The 19,524-nt window shown below is 42.0% G+C and overlaps 1 protein-coding gene across 1 annotated transcript in view; it reads left to right on the plus strand.

Moving 5' to 3' along the window:
- The window catches only part of OTOG (otogelin), a 186,185-nt gene that overhangs the window by 106,042 nt on the left and 60,619 nt on the right, over window positions 1-19,524 (plus strand). The window contains exons 32-33 of the mRNA XM_084850807.1: window positions 3,376-3,654; window positions 19,395-19,512. Coding sequence (XP_084706933.1) covers window positions 3,376-3,654; window positions 19,395-19,512 — 397 coding nt within the window. The remainder of the gene's footprint in view (window positions 1-3,375; window positions 3,655-19,394; window positions 19,513-19,524) is intronic.

Below are 19,524 nucleotides of genomic sequence, written 5' to 3' on the forward strand. Positions count from 1 at the left end.
GAACAGGGTGTCTAAATTCTCTATTTCACGGTGGCTAAAAGAGGCCATAGCTTTGGCCTATCAGGCTCTAGGTAAAGAGCCTCCAGTTGGGATCACAGCTCACTCCTTAAGTGGGGTGGCTGCTTCAACAGCCTTTAAAGGGGACTTGCCAGTTCTGAACATTGCAAGGCTACCACTTGGGCCTTGGGCCACACTTATGATAAATGTTGCAGCATCAGCCGATGCAGCATTTGGGTGAAAAGTTTTACAGAAGGTGGTGGTTCCTTAGAGTAATGTTCTTTCAATCCTGCACTACTGGTTACTGCTTGAGTATGTCTCAAAGTGAAGGAATTCCCTCTGTGAGCCTCTGGAGAAAATGGAAATTGGTCTTATTGTGAATTTCTGTTGTCAGTGCCTCATGGAGGGCATTCCACCCACTCTTCCTCAGGGGCCAGTAATTCTGTCATGTGTAGAGATTGTTGTGGGTCATGGCTTCTGTTGCTACTGCACATGTGGGGAGGTAGCTAGGGATCCACAGGGATGCTGTCTCTACCTGTCTTGTTTTTGTATTGTTGGTCCGTGTTTTCACTTGATTTTCATTGTTATGACCTGGGCGTAGGTTCTTTGTTTCCTTCTAGTAGGGGTAGAAGGAGTCATTCTCTGCTCTGCCAGCAAGGTCTGGGATGTCTAGGTGGCTCCTCTCTCAGAAGAAGCAACAGTCTGGCCCTGCCTACATTCTGTAGAAGGAGGCACCATCCTGAAGTGAAGGAATGCCCTCTGTGAGGCTCTAAGAACAGAAATTCACAGTAAGACCAGTCACCCTGTATAATTTTTCTGAGAAACATTTGTTTATGGGGAGAACTTCTTTAATGAGCTTCCGTCGTGCATTAAAAACGTTGTTGTTCAGGCAGGCATTTGGGGTGGGTTAGGGTATTTTAAAAAATGTTTTTATTGTAGAATTTTATTGTTTTAAACTGTTTTTATTGTATGTTGTACATCGCCCAGAGTGGCTGGGTGACCAGCCAGATGGGCGATTAATAAATTTAATAATAAATAATAAATAAATAAATATAACCACTTTATTATGGGTTTCATGGGAAATGGCTCTATATCTAGTAGTAAACCAGGACTGGGTGATGCCTCACCCCAATCCAGCCCATATATGCGGAAGGGATCAAGAACACATGTGCCTTCCACTGCCGAACCGGCATGTCTCATCTGCTGCCAATGTCCTAAAAACATACATGCAGGGTTGAAATGTCTGAATATAGCCTATGGATTTAAAATTCAGCATGTATAGGCCCAGACTGCATGGTACTTGGGAACTGACTGCACAAAATTAACCAGTGCATGTTCTACACATACAGTCCATATTTGAATGTTACGGCACTGTGTGGATGTCCCAGAATGTCTTGAGGAGGGCAGGTGCACTTTCACCTCCCTCCATGTGCGTTCAGGAGAGGTATTGTATGATATGGCCCCTTGGGTTCACCAATCTTTATTTAGACTCAGTGAGATGATAACAAGATGTAAGTATTGGTAGTTTATGCATGTAGTGTTAGTTTTCCAGGTACAGCTTGTAAGGAAGAAAATACCAATTCCTTCTCTCAGGCATTTGGCAGCATATAATGAGTTTAATTAGGTCCTGGATTGTCCTCGGCTGATTGTTTAAAAATCGTTTTAAAAAGTGTTTTTAGATATATGTTTGTTGCATGTGCTATCTGTTTGTATGTCTTTATGTAAATGGTTTTTAATTTTTGTGAACTGTCCAGAGAGTTTCGTCGATGGGGCGGTATAGAAATATAATAAATAAAATGAATGAAATGAAATTGTGATTCATCCAATAAGTAAATGTTGTCATATTAGAAAATCAGGTGATATTCTAGCATAATGAACAGTGCATCATGCATCTGTTTAATGGAAATTATTTGTTCTCTTTGCAGGATTTTAAAAGAAATCTTATCCAGTCCTGAGGGGGACAGTTGATTTTACAGTAGTTTTATGGTTATTTTAGGCAGAATAACACAATGTACAATGAAATAATATTTGGAACAGCAGATGCTCATTTGGATCTCAGTTCTGTCACCCTTTACCCTACAATTCAGTCTACTGTAAATCAGTGTGACTACTTTTAGGATAGCCATTGAAAATTTCGGAACTATGTTAGCCAAAACTTGGCTAACATAGAAAACACATAGAACTTCCTGTTCCTGACATTTATAGTACAATCTTATACATGTCCCTTCAGACATAATCCCCATTGGGTTCAATCAGGCTTACTCTCAGGTAAGTGTGTATGGCAGCCTTCCCCAACTTTGTGTCCTCCAGATATTTTGGACAGCACTTCTCAGGATTCCTTACCATTGGCCATGATGGCTGGGGCTGAGAGAAGTTGAAGCCCAAAATGTATGGGGGGGGGGTACCAGATTGGGGAAGGCTGGAGTATAGGATTGCAGCTGTAACATTATATTTTCTGGGATCGGCTGTTCACTGGATGAGGGAGAAATTGAGACAAAAGATCCGGCAGTGAAAATTTTGCATGTTTCTTTCTTGATATTTTTGTGAATGCTGGTTTGGTAGGGTGCATTTGCTGGGCATTGAGGAGGATGAGAGGGAGGTTTAGGGAGCAATCCTATGGGGATAGGCAACTGCCTCCGAACCCGGAAGCGATTGCTTATCCAATGCACAGCGGGAGGAACATGGAGGGGATCGTCTCGTCCGCCCTCTAGCCACCCTGCATTAGCGGCTAGACTGCCAATTTCAGCTGTCTAGCTGCTGGACACTGGAGCATGGGGTGGGGAGGCTGGACGACACATAGGAAGTGCCATACCGGCACTTCGGTACTCCCCGCCCCACCCCTGGGAACGTTCCCTTTTGCCCTGCTCCATGCTGCTCTTACGAGCACAGAGTCAATCCACACCACCTATGAGGTGGCAGGGGAGGGGCTGGGGAGGCAGCTTTCTGTGAACAGACCTCAGAGCGTGGGCTCCGAGGTTCCTAGAAACCGACCAATCCTATGGCTGTCTAGTTGCTGTCTAGCAGCCATAGGATTGCACCCTTAACCTCCTAATAATAAGTGTAGCTTTGTTAAATGCCATTTGGCTAATGGAGTTAAATATCTCTGCAAAAAAGATAATGCAAAAATTATCTCTGCCTTGAAATACATCGTTCTATAGTTTTAGAAACTCCTCTGTGTATGTGGTTCTGTTTAAACAACAGTAAGGTAATATCTGGCAAGGCTGATCATTTGGGGCTAAATTGAGCCTGGCAGAATCTGGCTAATGCTTTAAAAAAAAAGAAATAGTCAAAATGTAATTTAGTGCACCAGAGGCTAATCTCTATAAACTTTGCTTGGCTTAGGTAATAATATTTTGTTGTTGCTATTTTGTTTTCCAGATCCAAACCTGGTTTCATTTGAAGCAGTTGACAGACCAAATTACTTTCTTTCTTTAGCTTCCAATAATACCCTGGTTCTTTCTAAGTGGGAAAGAAATGAAACTTTTCAGAACAGATCAACATTTGCCATCCACAAAAACACATGGCTCTCAGGATACAGTTCCTTTGAGTCTTTTGCAGTGCCGGGAGCCTTCATCTACATTTCAGCTTCATCTGTGAATGTCATTAAATATCGTCACTCTAAAGCATTCAGACTCTCTACACTTTTTAAACTTGTAGGTAAGTACTTGAATATGAATTGAGGTGACTACATTTCCAAACTTGTTTCATACATTATATGAAATTCCTGTGTAATATAAGTTAAATACATGACTGATAGACATTTTTAATAAATAACCAGCCAGTTAAAGAGCATAACAGGAATTTGTTGTGCTGAAGTGCTTATTGATGCAATGTTCCCTTATATTATATTTACTTTAGATTATAATTCATAATACAGTTTTGTCCAGTATATAATATAATGTTCAATTGTATCATGAATCAAGCACCACTCCCCTCATCACAGTTCTTCTCCAGATTAGGATGTAAAATATGATCCTGCACATGCAGACCAGTTCAAAACCATCTGTTTTGTAAGCACATGCGCTAAAGTTCTTTAATGTTAACCCCTTTCTTTCACTGAGGCTCACATTTATTGCTATGTACTACGTGAAAAAGCCACCTAACTTATTTCTTGTTCACTGAATATTTTATATATTTCAGTCAGTTCTCTTGATTGTCTCTTAATTATGTGATTGGTCTCACCCATCCACATCTCAAACACACTGTTGTTCCTGGGTGTATTTCTTTTGGGAAGGGGGAAGTTGAATTTTGAAGTGGCTGTGTGCCATGGCTGGTACTGGAAATTACAATTCTCAGGGGGCAATATAATACAATAAGATGCATGTGCTTGGCACATGGGAGAGAATTCTCAGAAAATTCTTATTTCTGAATGCCTGCCAAGAAAGTTTGTAATTACCAAGCTGATTCTGACTTGAACCAGTGGGAGCTTGTCCATCATTGGTTCTTATAATTAATATTAGAACATGCACATAAACATTCTTAATAATCTATGTATCTCTGTCAATATCATCTTCTAAAATAATAGGTTAGTTTTGTGTCCAGAGACGCATCATTTATTTTGTAGATCAACTCCGCTTCTCATCATCACAGCAGTTGGTTTTGTCCTCTTTCAAGCAGTCCATCCATTGGGGGCACAAGTGGTGTTTTCATCACTGTTGAAAGTCAGGGCATCGGTAGGGAAAGAAGGATACTGAAAGCAAACAGCTGGCTATGCAGATGGTGTTGTTGGGAAAGGTTTGGTTTCATGGACCATGGACCATGATACCAACATGAAGGACTCCTTGCAGATGATGTGATGCACCTCATGTGGACTGGGAAGAGTATTTTTGGCAGGAGCCTCACCAACTTGATCGAGCTAGCTTGATCACCACCCCAGAGTAGCTCAAACTAGCTCTGGGGTGGTGGTGGTAGTGGTGGATGGCAAAAGCTCAGAGCTAACTACTGAGCCAAGTATTACGGAGAAGAACACAAAGAAGGAGACAAGACAGGAGAGATGGATCCCAGTAATTTGCAAGTAAATACAGTAGGGAAACTGGGAAGGTGCAACACCCATTGTCTATATACAATACATGGAGCATGCGAAACAAGCAGGATGAACTTGAAATCCTAATACAAGATGGTAAGTATGATCTGACAGGTATCACTGAAACTTGATGGGATGAGACTCATGATTGGAATATAGCCATTGAAGAGTATACCTTCTTCAGAAGGAATAGACTTAACAGAAAGGGAGGGGGAGTAGCCTTATATGTAAAGAATGTATACACCTGTGTGAAAATTTATGATTCTGAGAATAGAAGCCCTGTTGAAAGTATTTTGGTAAAGATACAGGGAGGGAGAAACAAGAGTAATATTGTGACAGTTTACTAAAGTCCACCCAGCCAGCTGGAAGACATGGATGGTGCTTTCCCCAAAAAGATGACAAAACTTTCACAAAGGCAAGCAATAGTAGTAACAGGGGATTTCAGCTATCCCCACATCCGCTGAAAGTCTAACTCTGCAAAGAATGGAACATCCAATAGGTTTTGGAGTTGTCTTGCTGACAACATCTTTCAGAAGGTGGAAGAAGGAACAAAGGGAACTGCTGTCCTGGACTTAATCCTGACTAATAGGGAAGAAATAGTAGATGAAGTGAAAGTGGCAGGAACCTTGGGCAGTGACCATGTCATCTTGGAATTCATGATAGAGAGGGCTGTGAAAACTGAATTTATTCAGATGCATGCTTTGGACTTTAGGAAAGCCAATTTCAAAAAGCTCAAAGAAAAGTTGGGTGGGATCCCTAGCTAGAAATCCTGAAGGAGAAAAGAGTTCATGAGTTATGGGAGATTCTGAAAACTGAAATACTGAAGGGACAATCACAAACTATTCGTACGCAAAGAAAAAATGGGGTATATTTAAAGATGCCCATTTGGATGTACAGAGAGTTCTCTGATGAACTGAGTCTCAAAAGGGTTGTGTATAGAAGATGGAGATGACAGTATTCCAAGTGAGCTATTTAAAATCCTAAAAGATGATGCTGTTAAAGTGCTGCACTCAATATGCCAACAAATTTGGAACACTCAACAGTGGCCACAAGACTGGAAAAGGTCAGTTTACATTCCAATCCCAAATAAGGGCAATGCCAAAGAGTGTTCAAACTACCGTACAATTGCATTCATTTCACATGCCAGCAAGGTTATGCTCAAAATCCTACAAGCTAGGCTTCCGCAGTATGTGAACTGAGAACTACCGGAAGTACAAGCTGAGTTTTGAAGAGGCAGAGGAACTAGAGATCAAATCGCCAACATTCGCTGGATCATGGAGAAAGCAAGAGAATTCCAGTAAAACGTCTGTTTCTGCTTCATTGACTACACTAAAGCCTTTGATTGTGTGGATCACAACAAATTGTGGCAAATTCTTAAAGAGATGGGAGTACCAGAGCACCTTACCTGTCTCCTGAGAAACCTGTACGAGGCACAAGAAGAAACAGTAAGAACCGGACATGGAACAACCGATTGGTTCAAAATTGGGAAAGGAGTACGACAAGGCTGTATATTGTTACCCTTATTTAACTTATATGCAGAGTAAATCATGAGAAACACCGGGTTGGATGAATCACAGGTTGGAATTAAGATTGCCGGGAGAATTATCAACAACCTCAGTTACGCAGACGATACCACCCTAATGGCAGAAAGCTGAGGCTGGTGAGAGATGCTAAAAACAACAAAAAGGGCATCTTTGGCCATGTTAGAAGCAAGAAGATCAAGGAAAGGGGTAGGTCTGCTGCTCAGAGAAGATGGTGAATTGTTAACTGGTAACAGAGAGAAGGCGGAACGACTCAGCTCCTATTTTGCCTCAGTCTTCTCCCACAAGGGAAGTTGTGTTCAACCTGGGACAAGTAGAACAAATGATATATGGAGGGATTTGCATTCCAAAATAAATAAGGACATGGTTAGAGGGCACTTAGCTACTTTAAATGAATTCAAGGCTCAAGGTCCAGATGAAGATCCCTGGGTGCTGAAGGAGCTTGCAGACATTATTTCAGAACCACTGTCTGTAATCTTTGAGATTACAGGTGAAGTACCAGTAAACTAAGAGAGGCAAATGTTGTCCCCATCTTCAAGAAAGGGAAAATAGTAGTTCCGAGAAACTACAGACCAGTCAGCCTGACGTTAATACTGGCAAAATTATCAAACAAATGATTAAGTTGTTAGTCTATGAGCATCTAGAAAATAACGCATTGATTACTAGGAGTCAACATGGGTTTGTCAGGAATAAGTCAGGCCAAACTTATCTCCTTTTTTGATAGAATTACTAGTTTGATGGATTATGGGAATGCTGTGGACATAGTATATCTTGATTTCAGCAAAGCATCTGGCAAGGTTTCCCATGATATCCTAGTTGACAAGATGGTAAAATGTGAGTTGGAAAATTAGGTGTATCACAGCTGGTTGAGCAACCATACACAATGAGTGCTAATTAATGGCTCAGCATTCTCCTGGAAGGAGGTCTCAAATGGAGTGCCACGGGGCTCTGTCTTAGGCCCTGTGCTGTTCAACTTTTAAAATAAATAATGTGGGTGGGGTGTAGAGGGGCTGCTTATCACATCTGCAGATGACACAAAGCTAGGAGGGATAGACAACACTATAGAAGACAGGATCAAAATTTGAAAGAAGCTAGATAGGCAAGAACATGGCTGAATCTAACAAGATGAGATTCAGAAGAGATAAATGTAAAGTATTGCTTTTAGATACAAAAAAACCTCAAAGAGAAAAGTGTAGGATGGGGCAGACCTGGCAGGACTACATGTAAAAAGGATCTAGGTATTCTAGTGGATCACAAGCTGAATATGAGAGATCAGTGTGATGTGGCAGCAAAGAAAGCTAATGCAATTTGGGGCTGCATTAAAAGAAGCATAGTATCCAGATCATGGGAAGTAATAGTTCTGCTCTATTCTGCAATAGGTTGGTTTTGGAGTACTGTGTCCAGTTATGGGTACCTCATTTTAAGAAGGACATTAATAAGAGCATGTCCTGGGAAGAGCATCCAGGCTGGTGAGGGGTCTGGAAACAGTCCTATGAAGAACAGCTGAAAAAGCTGGGTATGTTTAGCCTGGAGAAGATAAAATTAAGGGGAGACATGATAGTGGTCTGAAAGGCTGCCTGAAAGGCTGTCATGCAGAAGATGGAGCAGGCTTGTTCTGTGTTGCTCCAGAGGACAGGACTAGAACCAGTCCTGGAAATTGCAGCAGGGAAGCTGATTTCATCTAAACATTAGGAGAAACTTCCTAAGAGTGAGAGTTGTTCAGGAGTGAACAGATGGAACGTGGTGGGTTCTCCTTCACTGGAAGTATTCAAGCAGAGATTGGATGGCCATCTGGCAGGGATGCTGGAGCTGCACCTTGCATTGCAGAGGCTCCATTGAGCAGGGGGTTGGACTAGATGATCTCTGAGGTAATTAGAACCCCATGATTCTATGATCCTCCCTCAAAGTAAGCATTGTCACTTCTCAAATGTCAGTTAAGCCTTCAGTTTCTGTATAGCAAAGACCAAGCCCATTAGGCATTCTGTAACCTTTCTGTCTTGTCTGGATTAATTCTCAGCTTGTTAGCCCACATCCATAGCATAACAACTTCCAAACACCAGTTCAGTGTCTCCAGTGTCTCCCTGGTATCTCGTCGAAAAGAGAGGTAGAGCTGGGTGTTAGCTGCATATTGGTGACACAGTACTCCAAAACTCCAGATGAACCCAGTGGCTTCATGTAGAAGTTAAATAGCATGAGGAACAAGATGGAACCTTAGGTTAGTGGCCAAGAAGTCAAATAGAGGTCCTCCCTACACCACCTTCTAAGATCTACCTTCAAGACAGGACCAAAACCAGCACAACACAATACCACCCAACCCCAATTCTGATAGACATCCCAAACCATGTTTCATGATATCAACAACTGCTGAGAGATTCAGCAGAACCAACAGGGACACACTTGCCCTGTCTAGTTCCCAGTGTAGGTTATCTAGCAAGATAATTTCAGTCCCAAAGCTGGGTCAGAACCCTGACTAAAATGGGTCAAGATAACATTGAAGGCCACTTAGAGGTGGGTTACCAGCACACACTTAAGCACCTTGCCACCCAAAAAAGGAGATTAGAAACTGGTCAATAATTGTCCAAGTAAGAGGAATCTAAAGAGTGCTTTTAAAAAAAGTGGTTATAGAATTGCCTCTTTTAGAACTGTCAGGACCCTGCCCTTATGAAGAGAGGTATTTATTGCCTCTTGCTCATTTGGCCAAACACCCTCTGGAAGCTCTTAATAACCAGGAGGTACAAGCCCCAAGCTTGCATGTGATTGGGCTCAGACCTCCAAGAATCTTGTCCATCTCAGGATGCAGAAGCTAAAAGACATCCATCACAATAGGACAAGCAGGTACCTCAGGTATCTATTTATCTAATACCTATTGCAAATAATCTAGAGTCCAGGTCAGAACTGTTCGGCATTTCCTGAGCCAATCCTGTAGGTTATTGTTTTCTTACTAGAGCTTCAAATATTTCTGTAAGTAAAACATTCTTTTTTTTACAAGCAAAGGAAAAACATTAACTGCTGCAAGAAATGAGGCTTCAGTTAGGCAAGTTGTACAGTTACTAGCACGTTGACTTTCATGACAGAAGAGGCCAACTGCCTGCCTTGCAGAGTTCCCTGTTATCATCAAACCATTGAATTAAAGTGTTAATAGTGCCATTGTAAATCTGCTTACATTTGGGGGGGATGTTAAGATAAGGCTGTAATGCAGCTGTTGGCTGGCACACTCCAACTTCACAAAAAATGACAGATTTTGTCATTGCCAAATGCTTGTTGCCTCCTGACAAATTCCTTTAATCATAGTGCTGTTGAAGTCTGGAACAGCAGAATACATGAAGCTAATGCTATTATCGAGATATAAAACTCTGCAGATTTGGGTCATAGTTTGAACAAAACAAAAATGTCATACTCTTTTACCTTTAAGAGGGAAAGAAGAGGCTACAGTTTGTAATAGGCTTCTCTAGTGGTGCATTAGCAGAGAATGGTGTATCTTTTTAAAAGTGTGAAGTCTTCGCCTTCCTGTCATGCCAAAGAATCCTATCTATGTCACTGGAAAACTAAAACAATTTACCTCAGCAAGTGGCATCATATCAAATGATCATGAGGCATTTCATTAATCACCACATCCGAGGATTTGGGTTTCAGAGTTTTATAAGCAAAGTAACATGGGGCTTGAATCTTTCTCCAGTGTTCTTTCACAAGGTCCGAGTTGCTGATGCAGGGTAATTACATGGTCTAAAAATACAGCAGCATTTGTTTAAGTTAATGGAAAAGTTACACCAGTTCTAGAGTGCAGAGGCAAAGACAGATTGGGTTTCTTGCTGACTATCATAAATGCTTTGCATATTAGATCAGAACTTTTCCAACAGAGAACTGCTATTTCTGAATATAAATAATGGGAGTAGTATAAGTCCTTTACACCCCCTTGACCAAAACTGTCTTCATGAATCTTCATCATGTTCTGTGAAACATATCTGAAAAGCTTTTAAAGTCCAAATAAACCTCTGCAGTAGAGGTAATGGTTTGCCAAAGGTCATGTAAAGATTCCCAGTTTGATACCAATAATACCATGGATATCAAGATGTATACCATAATGTTAGAACACCTTCAGTATAATTGATGCTTACTCCATCTGTAAGCACCTTGAAAACAATGCAGTGATTACTTGAAGCCAACATGGATTTGTCAAGAACAAATCCTGCCAGATGAATCTAATCTCATTTTTGGGCAAGAATCTCTTAGAAGAAATGGAGTAGCACTCATAGTTAATAAAAGGGTGGGAAAAGCAGTACTGGGGTACAATCTCAAAAATGATAGAATGATCTCAGTCCAAGGCGATCCAATCCAAGGCAAACCATTCAACATCACAGTAATTCAAGTCTATGCCCCAACCACCGAGGCCGAAGAAGCTGAGGTTGATCGGTTCTATGAAGACCTACAACTCCTTCTAGAATTAACACCAAAAAAAGATGTCCTTTTCATCATAGGGGATTGGAATGCTAAAGCACGAAGATAAGAAATCACCGGCATGGCCTTGGTGTACAAAATGAAGCATGACAAAGGCTAATAGGGTTTTGCCAAGAGATCACACTGATCATAGCAAACACTCTTTTCCAACAGCACAAGAGGTGACTCTACACATGGACATCACCAGATGGTCCATATCGAAATCAGATTGATTATGTACTTTGCAGACAAAGATGGAGAAGCTCTATACAGTCAGTAAAAACAAGACCTGGAGCTGACTGTGGCTCAGATCATGAGCTGCTTCTTGCAAAATTTCGGCTTAAATTGAAGAACGTAGGGAAAACCACTAAACCATTCAGGTATGACCTAAATCATATCCCTTATGAATATACAGTGGAGGTGACAAATAGATTTCAGGGATTAGACCTGATAGACAGAGTGCCTGAGGAACTATGGACGGAGGTCCGTCACATTGTTCAGGAGGCAGCAACTAACATCCCAAAGAAAAAGAAATGCAAGAAAGCCAAGTGGCTGTCTGATGAGGCTTTACAAATAGCTGAGGAAAGAAGGGAAGCGAAAAGCAAGGGAGAAAGGGGAATATATACCCAACTGAATGCAGAGTTCCAGAGAATAGCAAGGAGAGACAAGAAGGCCTTCTTAAATGAACAATGCAAGGAAATCAAGGAAAACAATAGAATGGGAAAGAGTAGAGATCGCTTCAAGAAAATCGGAGATCTCAAGGGAACGTTTTGTGCAAAGACAGGCATGATAAAGGACAAAGAAGGCAGGGACCTAACAGCAGCAGATGAGATTAAGAAAAGGTGGAAAGAATACACAGAAGAACTATACAGGAAAGATCAGAATGTCCCTGATAGCCATGATAGTATGGTCACTGAACTTGAGCCGGACATCCTAGAGAGTGAAGTCAAGTGGGCCTTAGGAAGCATTAGTAACAACAAAGCTAGTGGAGATGACAGTATTCCAGCTGAGCTATTTAAAATCCTAAAAGATGATGCTGTTAAAGTGCTGCACTCAATATACCAACACATTTGGAACAGTTAACAGTAGCCACAAGACTGGAAAAGGTCAATTTACATTCCAATCCCAAAGAAGGGCAACGCCAAAGAGTGTTCAAACTACTGTACAATTGAGCTCATTTCACATGCCAGCAAGGTGATGCTCAAAATCCTACAAGCTAGGCTTCAGCAGCATGTGAACCGAGAACAACCGGAAGTACAAGCTGGGTTTCGAAGAGGCAGAGGAACTAGAGATCAAATCGCCAACATTCGCTGGATCATGGAGAAAGCAAGAGAATTCCAGAAAAACGTCTATTTCTGCTTCATTGACTATGCTAAAGCCTTTGACTGTGTGGATTACAACAAACTGTGGCAAATTCTTAAAGAGATGGGAATACCAGAGCACCTTACCTGTCTCCTGAGAAACCTGTACGAGGGTCAAGAAGCAACAGTAAGAACCGGACATGGAACAACCGATTGGTTCAAAATTGGGAAAGGATTACGACAAGGCTGCATATTGTCACCCTGCTTATTTAACTTATATGCAGAGTACATCATGAGAAATGCTGGGTTGGATGAATCACAGGTCGGAATTAAGATTGCCAGGAGAATTATCAACAACCTCAGATACGCAGACGATACCACCCTAATGGCAGAAAGCGAAGAGGATCTAAAGAGCCTCTTGTTGAGGTGAAAGTGGAGAGTGCAAAAGCCGGTTTGAAACTTACATTTAAAAAACAAAGATCATGGCATCTGGCCCCATCACTTCCTGGCATATAGAAGGGGAAGAAATGGAAGCAGTGACAGTTTTTATTTTCTTGGGCTCCAAGATCACCGCAGATGGTGACTGTAGCCATGAAATTAAAAGACGCTTGCTCCTTGGGAGGAAAGCTATGGCAAAGACAGCGTAGAAGAAGCAGAAACATCACCTTGCCGACAAAGGTCCGTATAATCAAAGCTATGGTTTTCCCAGTAGCAACGTATGGCTGTGAGAGCTGGACTATAAGGAAGGCTGAGCGCCGAAGAATGGATGCTTTCGAACTGTGGTGCTGGAGAAGACTCTCGCGAGTCCGCTGGACTGCAAGGAGGTCAAATCAGTCAATCCTAAAGGAAATCAACCCTGAGTGCTCATTGGAAGGACAGATACTGAAGCTGAAGCTCCAATATTTTGGCCACCTAATGCGAAGAGAAAACTCTCTGGAAAAGACCCTGATGCTGGGAAAGATTGAAGGCAAAAGGAGAAGGGGATGGCAGAGGATGATATGGCTAGATAGCATCACCGATCCGATGAATATGAACTTGAGCACACTCCGGGACAGAGTGGAGGACCGGAAGGCCTGGCGTGCTATGGTCCATGGGGTCACAAAGAGTTGGACACGACTTAACGACTGAGCAACAACAAACCTCCCTTGTGGACCATGGAAATGCTGTAGACATAATATACCTCGACTTCAGCAAAGCTTTCGACAAAGTGCCCTATGATATCCTGATGAGCAAACTAGCTCAAAGTGGGCTAGATGAAACAACTCTCAGATGGATCCACAGTTGGCTACAGAATCGGACTCAAAGAGTGCTGATCAATGGGACCTTCTCAAACTGGGGAGAGGTAATGAGTGGGGTACCGCAGGGCTCAGTACTGGGCCCAGTGCTCTTCAACATTTTTTATTAATGACGTGGAGGAGGAGGTGCAGGGAATGCTGATCAAATTTGCAGATGACACAAAATTGGGCGGGATAGCTAATACTTTGGAAGACAGAAACAAAATTCAAAGTGATCTTTGAAGTGATAGACTGGAGTGCTGGGCAGAAAACAACAGAATGAAATTTAACAGGGATAAATGCCAAGTTCTGCACCTAGGAAAAAGAAACCAAATGCACAGTTACAAGATGGGGGATACGTGGCTCAACAACACTACAAGCGAGAAGGGTCTTGGAATTGTTGTCGATCACAAGCGGAATATGAGCCAACAATGGAATGTGGCTGCAAAAAAGGCAAATGCTAATTTGGGCTGCATTAATAGAAGCATAGCTTCCAAATTATAATTAATAATAAAGTGGCTAAAGCAGTGCTTGGATACAATCCAAAAAATGACAGAATGATCTCAATTCGAATTGAGGGAAAGCCATTTAACATCACAGTGATCCAAATATATGCCCCAACCACAGATGCTGAAGAAGCAGAGGTAGATCAGTTCTATGAGGATCTGCAGCAACTACTGGATAGTACACCAAAAAAAGATGTTATTTTCATTATAGGAGACTGGAATGCTAAGGTGGGTAGTCAAACGACACCTGGAATTACAGGCAAGCATGGTCTGGGAGAACAAAATGAGCAGGACATAGGCTGATAGAATTTTGCCAAGACAACTCACTGTGCATAACAAACACTCTCTTCCAACAACCTAAGAGACGACTTTATACATGGACTTCACCAGACGGTCAATACTGAAATCAGATTGACTACATCCTTTGTAGCCAAAGGTGGTGGACATCTATGCAGTCAGTAAAAACAAGACCTGGAGCTGATTGTAGTTCAGATCACAAACTTCTTATTGCACAATTTAGAATCAGAATAAAGAGAATAGGGAAGACCCACAGATCAGTTAGATATGAGCTCACTAATATTCCTCATGAATATGCAATGGAGGTGAAGAATAGATTTAAGGGACTAGATTTAGTAGATAGGGTCCCGGAAGAACTATGGACAGAAGTTCACAACATTGTTCAGGAGGCGGCAACAAAAAACGTCCCAGGAAGGCAAGATGGCTGTCTGGTGAGACACTGGAAGCAGCCCAAGAAAGAAGGAAAGCAAAAGGCAACAGTGATCGGGGGAGATATGCCCAATTAAATGCCAAATTCCAGAGGTTAGCCAGAAGAGATAAGGAATTATTTTTAAACAAGCAATGCGCGGAAGCGGAAGAAGATAATAGAATAGGAAGGACAAGAGACCTCTTCCAGAAAATTAGAAACATCGGAGGTAAATTCCAGGCAAAAATGGGTATGATCAAAAACAATGATGGCAAGGACCTAACAGAAGCAGAAGAGATCAAGAAAAGGTGGCAAGAATATACGGAAGATCTGTATAGGAAGGATAATAATAAGCCAGGGAGTTTCAGAAAGACATCTTTTTCTGTTTTATTGATTATTCTAAAGCCTTTGACTGTGTGGATCATAACAAATTGTGGCAAGTTCTTGGTGGTATGGGGATACCAAGTCATCTTGTCTGCCTCCGGAGGAATCTGTATAACGACCAAGTAGCAACGGTAAGAACAGTCCACGGAACAACGGACTGGTTTAAGATTGGGAAAAGAGTACGGCAGGGTTGTATACTCTCACCCTACCTATTCAACCTGTACGCAGAACACATCATGTGACTTGCTGGGCTTGATGAAACCAAGGCTGGAGTTAAAATCGCTGGAAGAAACATTAACAATCTCTGATATGCAGATGATACCACTTGGATGGCTGAAAGCGAGGAGGAGCTGAGGAACCTCATGACGAAGGTGAAAGAAGAAAGTGCAGAAGCTTGGTTGCAGTTAAACCTCAAAAAAAAAACCAAGATTATGGCAAATAGCTTGATGGATAACTGGCAAATAGAGGGAGAAAACGTGGAGGCAGTGACAGACTTTGTCTTTCCAGGCGCAAAGATTACTGCAGACGCTGACTGCAGCCAGGAAATCAGAAGACGTTTACTTCTTGGGAGGACAGCAATGACAAATCTTGATAAAATAGTTAAGAGCAGCGACATCACACTGACAACAAAGGTCTGCATAGTCAAAGCAATGGTATTCCCCATAGTAACCTATGGCTGCGAGAGCTGGACCATAAGGAAGGCTGAGCACAGGAAGATAGATGCTTTTGAACTGTGGTGCTGGAGGAAAATTCTGAGAGTGCCTTGGACTGCAAGAAGATCACACCAGTCCATACTCCAGGAAATAAAGCCAGACTGCTCACTTCACCTGAGGGAATGATATAAAAGGCAAAACTGAAGTACTTTGGCCACATCATGAGAAGACAGGATGCCCTGGAGAAGATGCTGATTCTAGGTAAAGTGGAAGGCAAAAGGAAGAGGGGCCGACCAAGGGCAAGGTGGATGGATGATATTCTGGAGGTGACGGGCTTGACTTTGGGGGAGCTGGGTGTGGCGACGGCTGACAGGAATCTCTGGCGTGGGCTGGTCCATGAAGTCACGAAGAGTCGGAAGCGACTGACCGAATAAACAACAAAAAGCTTCCAAATCCCGGGAAGTACTAGTTCCCCTCTACTCAGCACTGGTTAGGCCTCATCTGAGTACTGCGTCCATTTCTGGGCACCACACTTTAAGAAGGATGCAGACAAACTGGAGATGGTTCAGAGGAGAGCAACAAAGATGATCGGGGGACTGGAAACAAAGCCCCATGAAGAAAGACTGAGGACTGGGCATGTTTAGCATTCAGAAGAGAAGACTGAGGGGAGATATGATAGCGCTCTTCAAGTACTTGAAAGGTTGTCACAGAGAGGAAGACCAATGGCCAAGAGAGTTCAGTCATCATGAGGCCTCCTTTGTTTTGTTTTGTGATGCTGGGTAAGCTTCCTCAGCATTTCAGATATCAGAACCTCTGTAAGAGGCAGAACAGATAGTGCTGCTTCCTCCAGCTGCTGCCTACCCCCTTCCAGCAGGGGTTGCTGTGAGTCAGGGCCCCCTTTCCATTGACATATTAGCTTTCCATGTATAGAGGGGGTTATTTTTTTTTTTACATAGAGGGGCACTCAAATATGTTGTCTACTGACACTCTGAAATTGTACCTTCCAGGAATTGAGTTTCATGGTACTTCTGACTTGTGTGACAGCTCCCATGAATAAAAAAGTGTAATGTAATGTGAGAAACTGTTCTAAATTTGATTTGGAAGAAAAAGTTGTCTCATTGTGTGTTTGTACATTATCCTTTCATAAGAGGGAACAGGAGATTACTGTATAATGTTTAGATGTTTCCATATCATACTAGGTCCATTCTATGTTGTATTGTGCATAGCAAGCTCTCGGTCACTCCAAAGCAGGCAACCATTTGGTGGTGGTGGTGGTGAACCTCCACGAATTAAACTGTTGTACTTACACATGTGAAGAGAGTTCTTTCACAGGCACTTGAAACTCAGCTGGGATTGCTGTAGACTATAAATAAATGGTATCAGCAACCCAAGTTGCTGTGTTTGTAATATGAAAACATTCCTTCCAACTGAGACAGGCATGAAGGAACTTGATGTTGGATCACCTAGAGATGTAACCCCATTCAGTAAAGTGCAATGTGAGGACATGCATGGAAACTCATGGGCAGTTGTGCCACTACCTTGTGAGGTGCTGTTAGAAGCCCCAAGATTGCCTACATTTCCACAATGTTTTCTGCAATCACTAGGAACTACAGATGCTTCCTACCATGAACCTTAGACTTTCAACGTTTATCTGTCATATAACCTGAATTCAGCCAACAGGCCCGCCCTACCATTAGGCAATGTGAGATGGCTATCTCAGGTGGCAGGGTGGAGCAAAATGGCGAAGTGTTGGGGCACAGAGCTGTACATGCCATGCAACCTGCCCCGTGTCTCCTAAGGTAGCTTGCAGCCTTCAGGAGCAGTGGACAATATTGTCCTGTCACCAGTGTTAGATTAAAATTCAGTTGCCAGTCTGATCAGCTTCTGTTCATGGAATGGTGTGTGTGTGTGTGTGTGTGTGGGTTGGGAGGGGAGGTGACATTTTGTCCTTTGCCTCAAGAAACAAAATGTCTTGGGCCATCCCCACCCAACATGTATAGGTCAAAGCATTATTTACATTAGGTCTATCTGACTGTGGAATCAGATGAGATTTTGTGCACAAAATCAGATGAGTAGAATTTTCAGATAATCATTGTGGTCATGGGAAATGTATTCTGCAGATATAATGTTAAGATATATAAGTGTTAATATGTATATGGGAGAAACAGATATACAATTTGTTCTCGCTAGCCTTTCATCTATAAAATGGCAATTATTTTGTGCATTTTTATAAGGCAGCAAAATAATTTTTAGGATAAAATCTGGAAAATAACTATTGAAATACGGAATTAGCAATCTTACTTTAAAAAACAAACTTTCACTTCATTTTTCCAAACAATGATAAACATTTCAATTATAATAAAATTGAGGAATTCCTAGCAGAAAAAATTGCACTTGATTATTGTGGAGAGGGAAAGAGGTGGAAAGGAGGAGATGAAGAAAGACTATGGGACTATAAAAGAAATACTGTTTTTACTGCTCTTCAGAGTGCATTTCCTCAGCAATCACTGTCAATAATGAGCATATAGCTGACACATTAGAATAAGTTCTAATGTCATACTCAGTACTGGTTAGGCCTCATCTGGAGTACTGGGTTCAGTTCTGGGCAGCGCACTTTAAGAAGGATGCAGATAAACTGGAGTTGGTTCAGAGGAGGGCAACAAAGATGATCGGGGGACTAGAAACAAAGCCCTATGAAGAAAGACTGAGGACTGGGCAGGTTTAGCCTTGATAAGAGAGACTGAGGGGAGATAGGATAGCGCTCCTCAAGTACTTGAAAAGCTGTCACAGAGAGGAAGGCCAAGATCTCTTCTTGATCATCCCAGAGTGCAGGACGCGGAATAATGGGCTCAAGTTCCAGGAAGCCAGATTCCGGCTGAACATCAGGAAACACTTCCTGAGTGTTAGAGCAATACGACAATGGAACCAATTACCTAGGGAGGTGGTGGGCTCTCCCACACTGGAGGCATTCAAGATGAGGCTGGACAGCCATCTGTCAGGGATGCTCTGACTTGGATTCCTGCACTGAGCAGGGGATTGGACTCGATGGCCTTGTAGGCCCCTTCCAACTCTACTATTCTATGATTCTATTCTATGACATAAAAAAGATTTCACTATTTCTGCTATACTTTTAATTTATCAAATGCCTTATTCATATGCATAACAGCCTCTAAGGCTAATCAGTATTATTCATATTTTACAGATCATGACCGTAAGCTGAGAGCTCATTATTTGCCCAAATAGAAGCAGTATTTTATGGACTATGGTATGCGTTATACATGGAGCTGTTGTTGAAGACAGTTTGGAAACTCCAATAGTCCAAAATACAGCTGACATAATCCTAATCTGGAAACAAGAATTTCTGCTTGTTTCCAGGGTTTCTTTCTGTTGTGCAAGCGGGGCCCAACAGTTTGAGTGGGAGCACAGCAGTAGTGTTGGATACTGCCTCAGGAATTTCAGATAACCAAAATTCAATAGTGTATGCTCATTCTATTCATTAAAGCATCTAAGAGAAACTAGAAGATATGCACATATATGTGTGTATTGATAAAAATAACACATTCATAATTCTATTCTAGATATCAAGTTTGAGTTTCTAGCCCACTCAACATGTGAGTGGCATTATGATGTTTGTACAAGCCCTTGTTTCAAAACGTGCAGAGATCCCTTGGCAGAAACTTGTCAAACTGTACCAAAGTAAGTATCTAC

This window comes from Heloderma suspectum, chromosome 1 (assembly GCF_057233095.1).
Source record: "Heloderma suspectum isolate Gila_16-S chromosome 1, 16-S_ref, whole genome shotgun sequence".
Lineage (NCBI taxonomy): Eukaryota > Metazoa > Chordata > Lepidosauria > Squamata > Helodermatidae > Heloderma > Heloderma suspectum.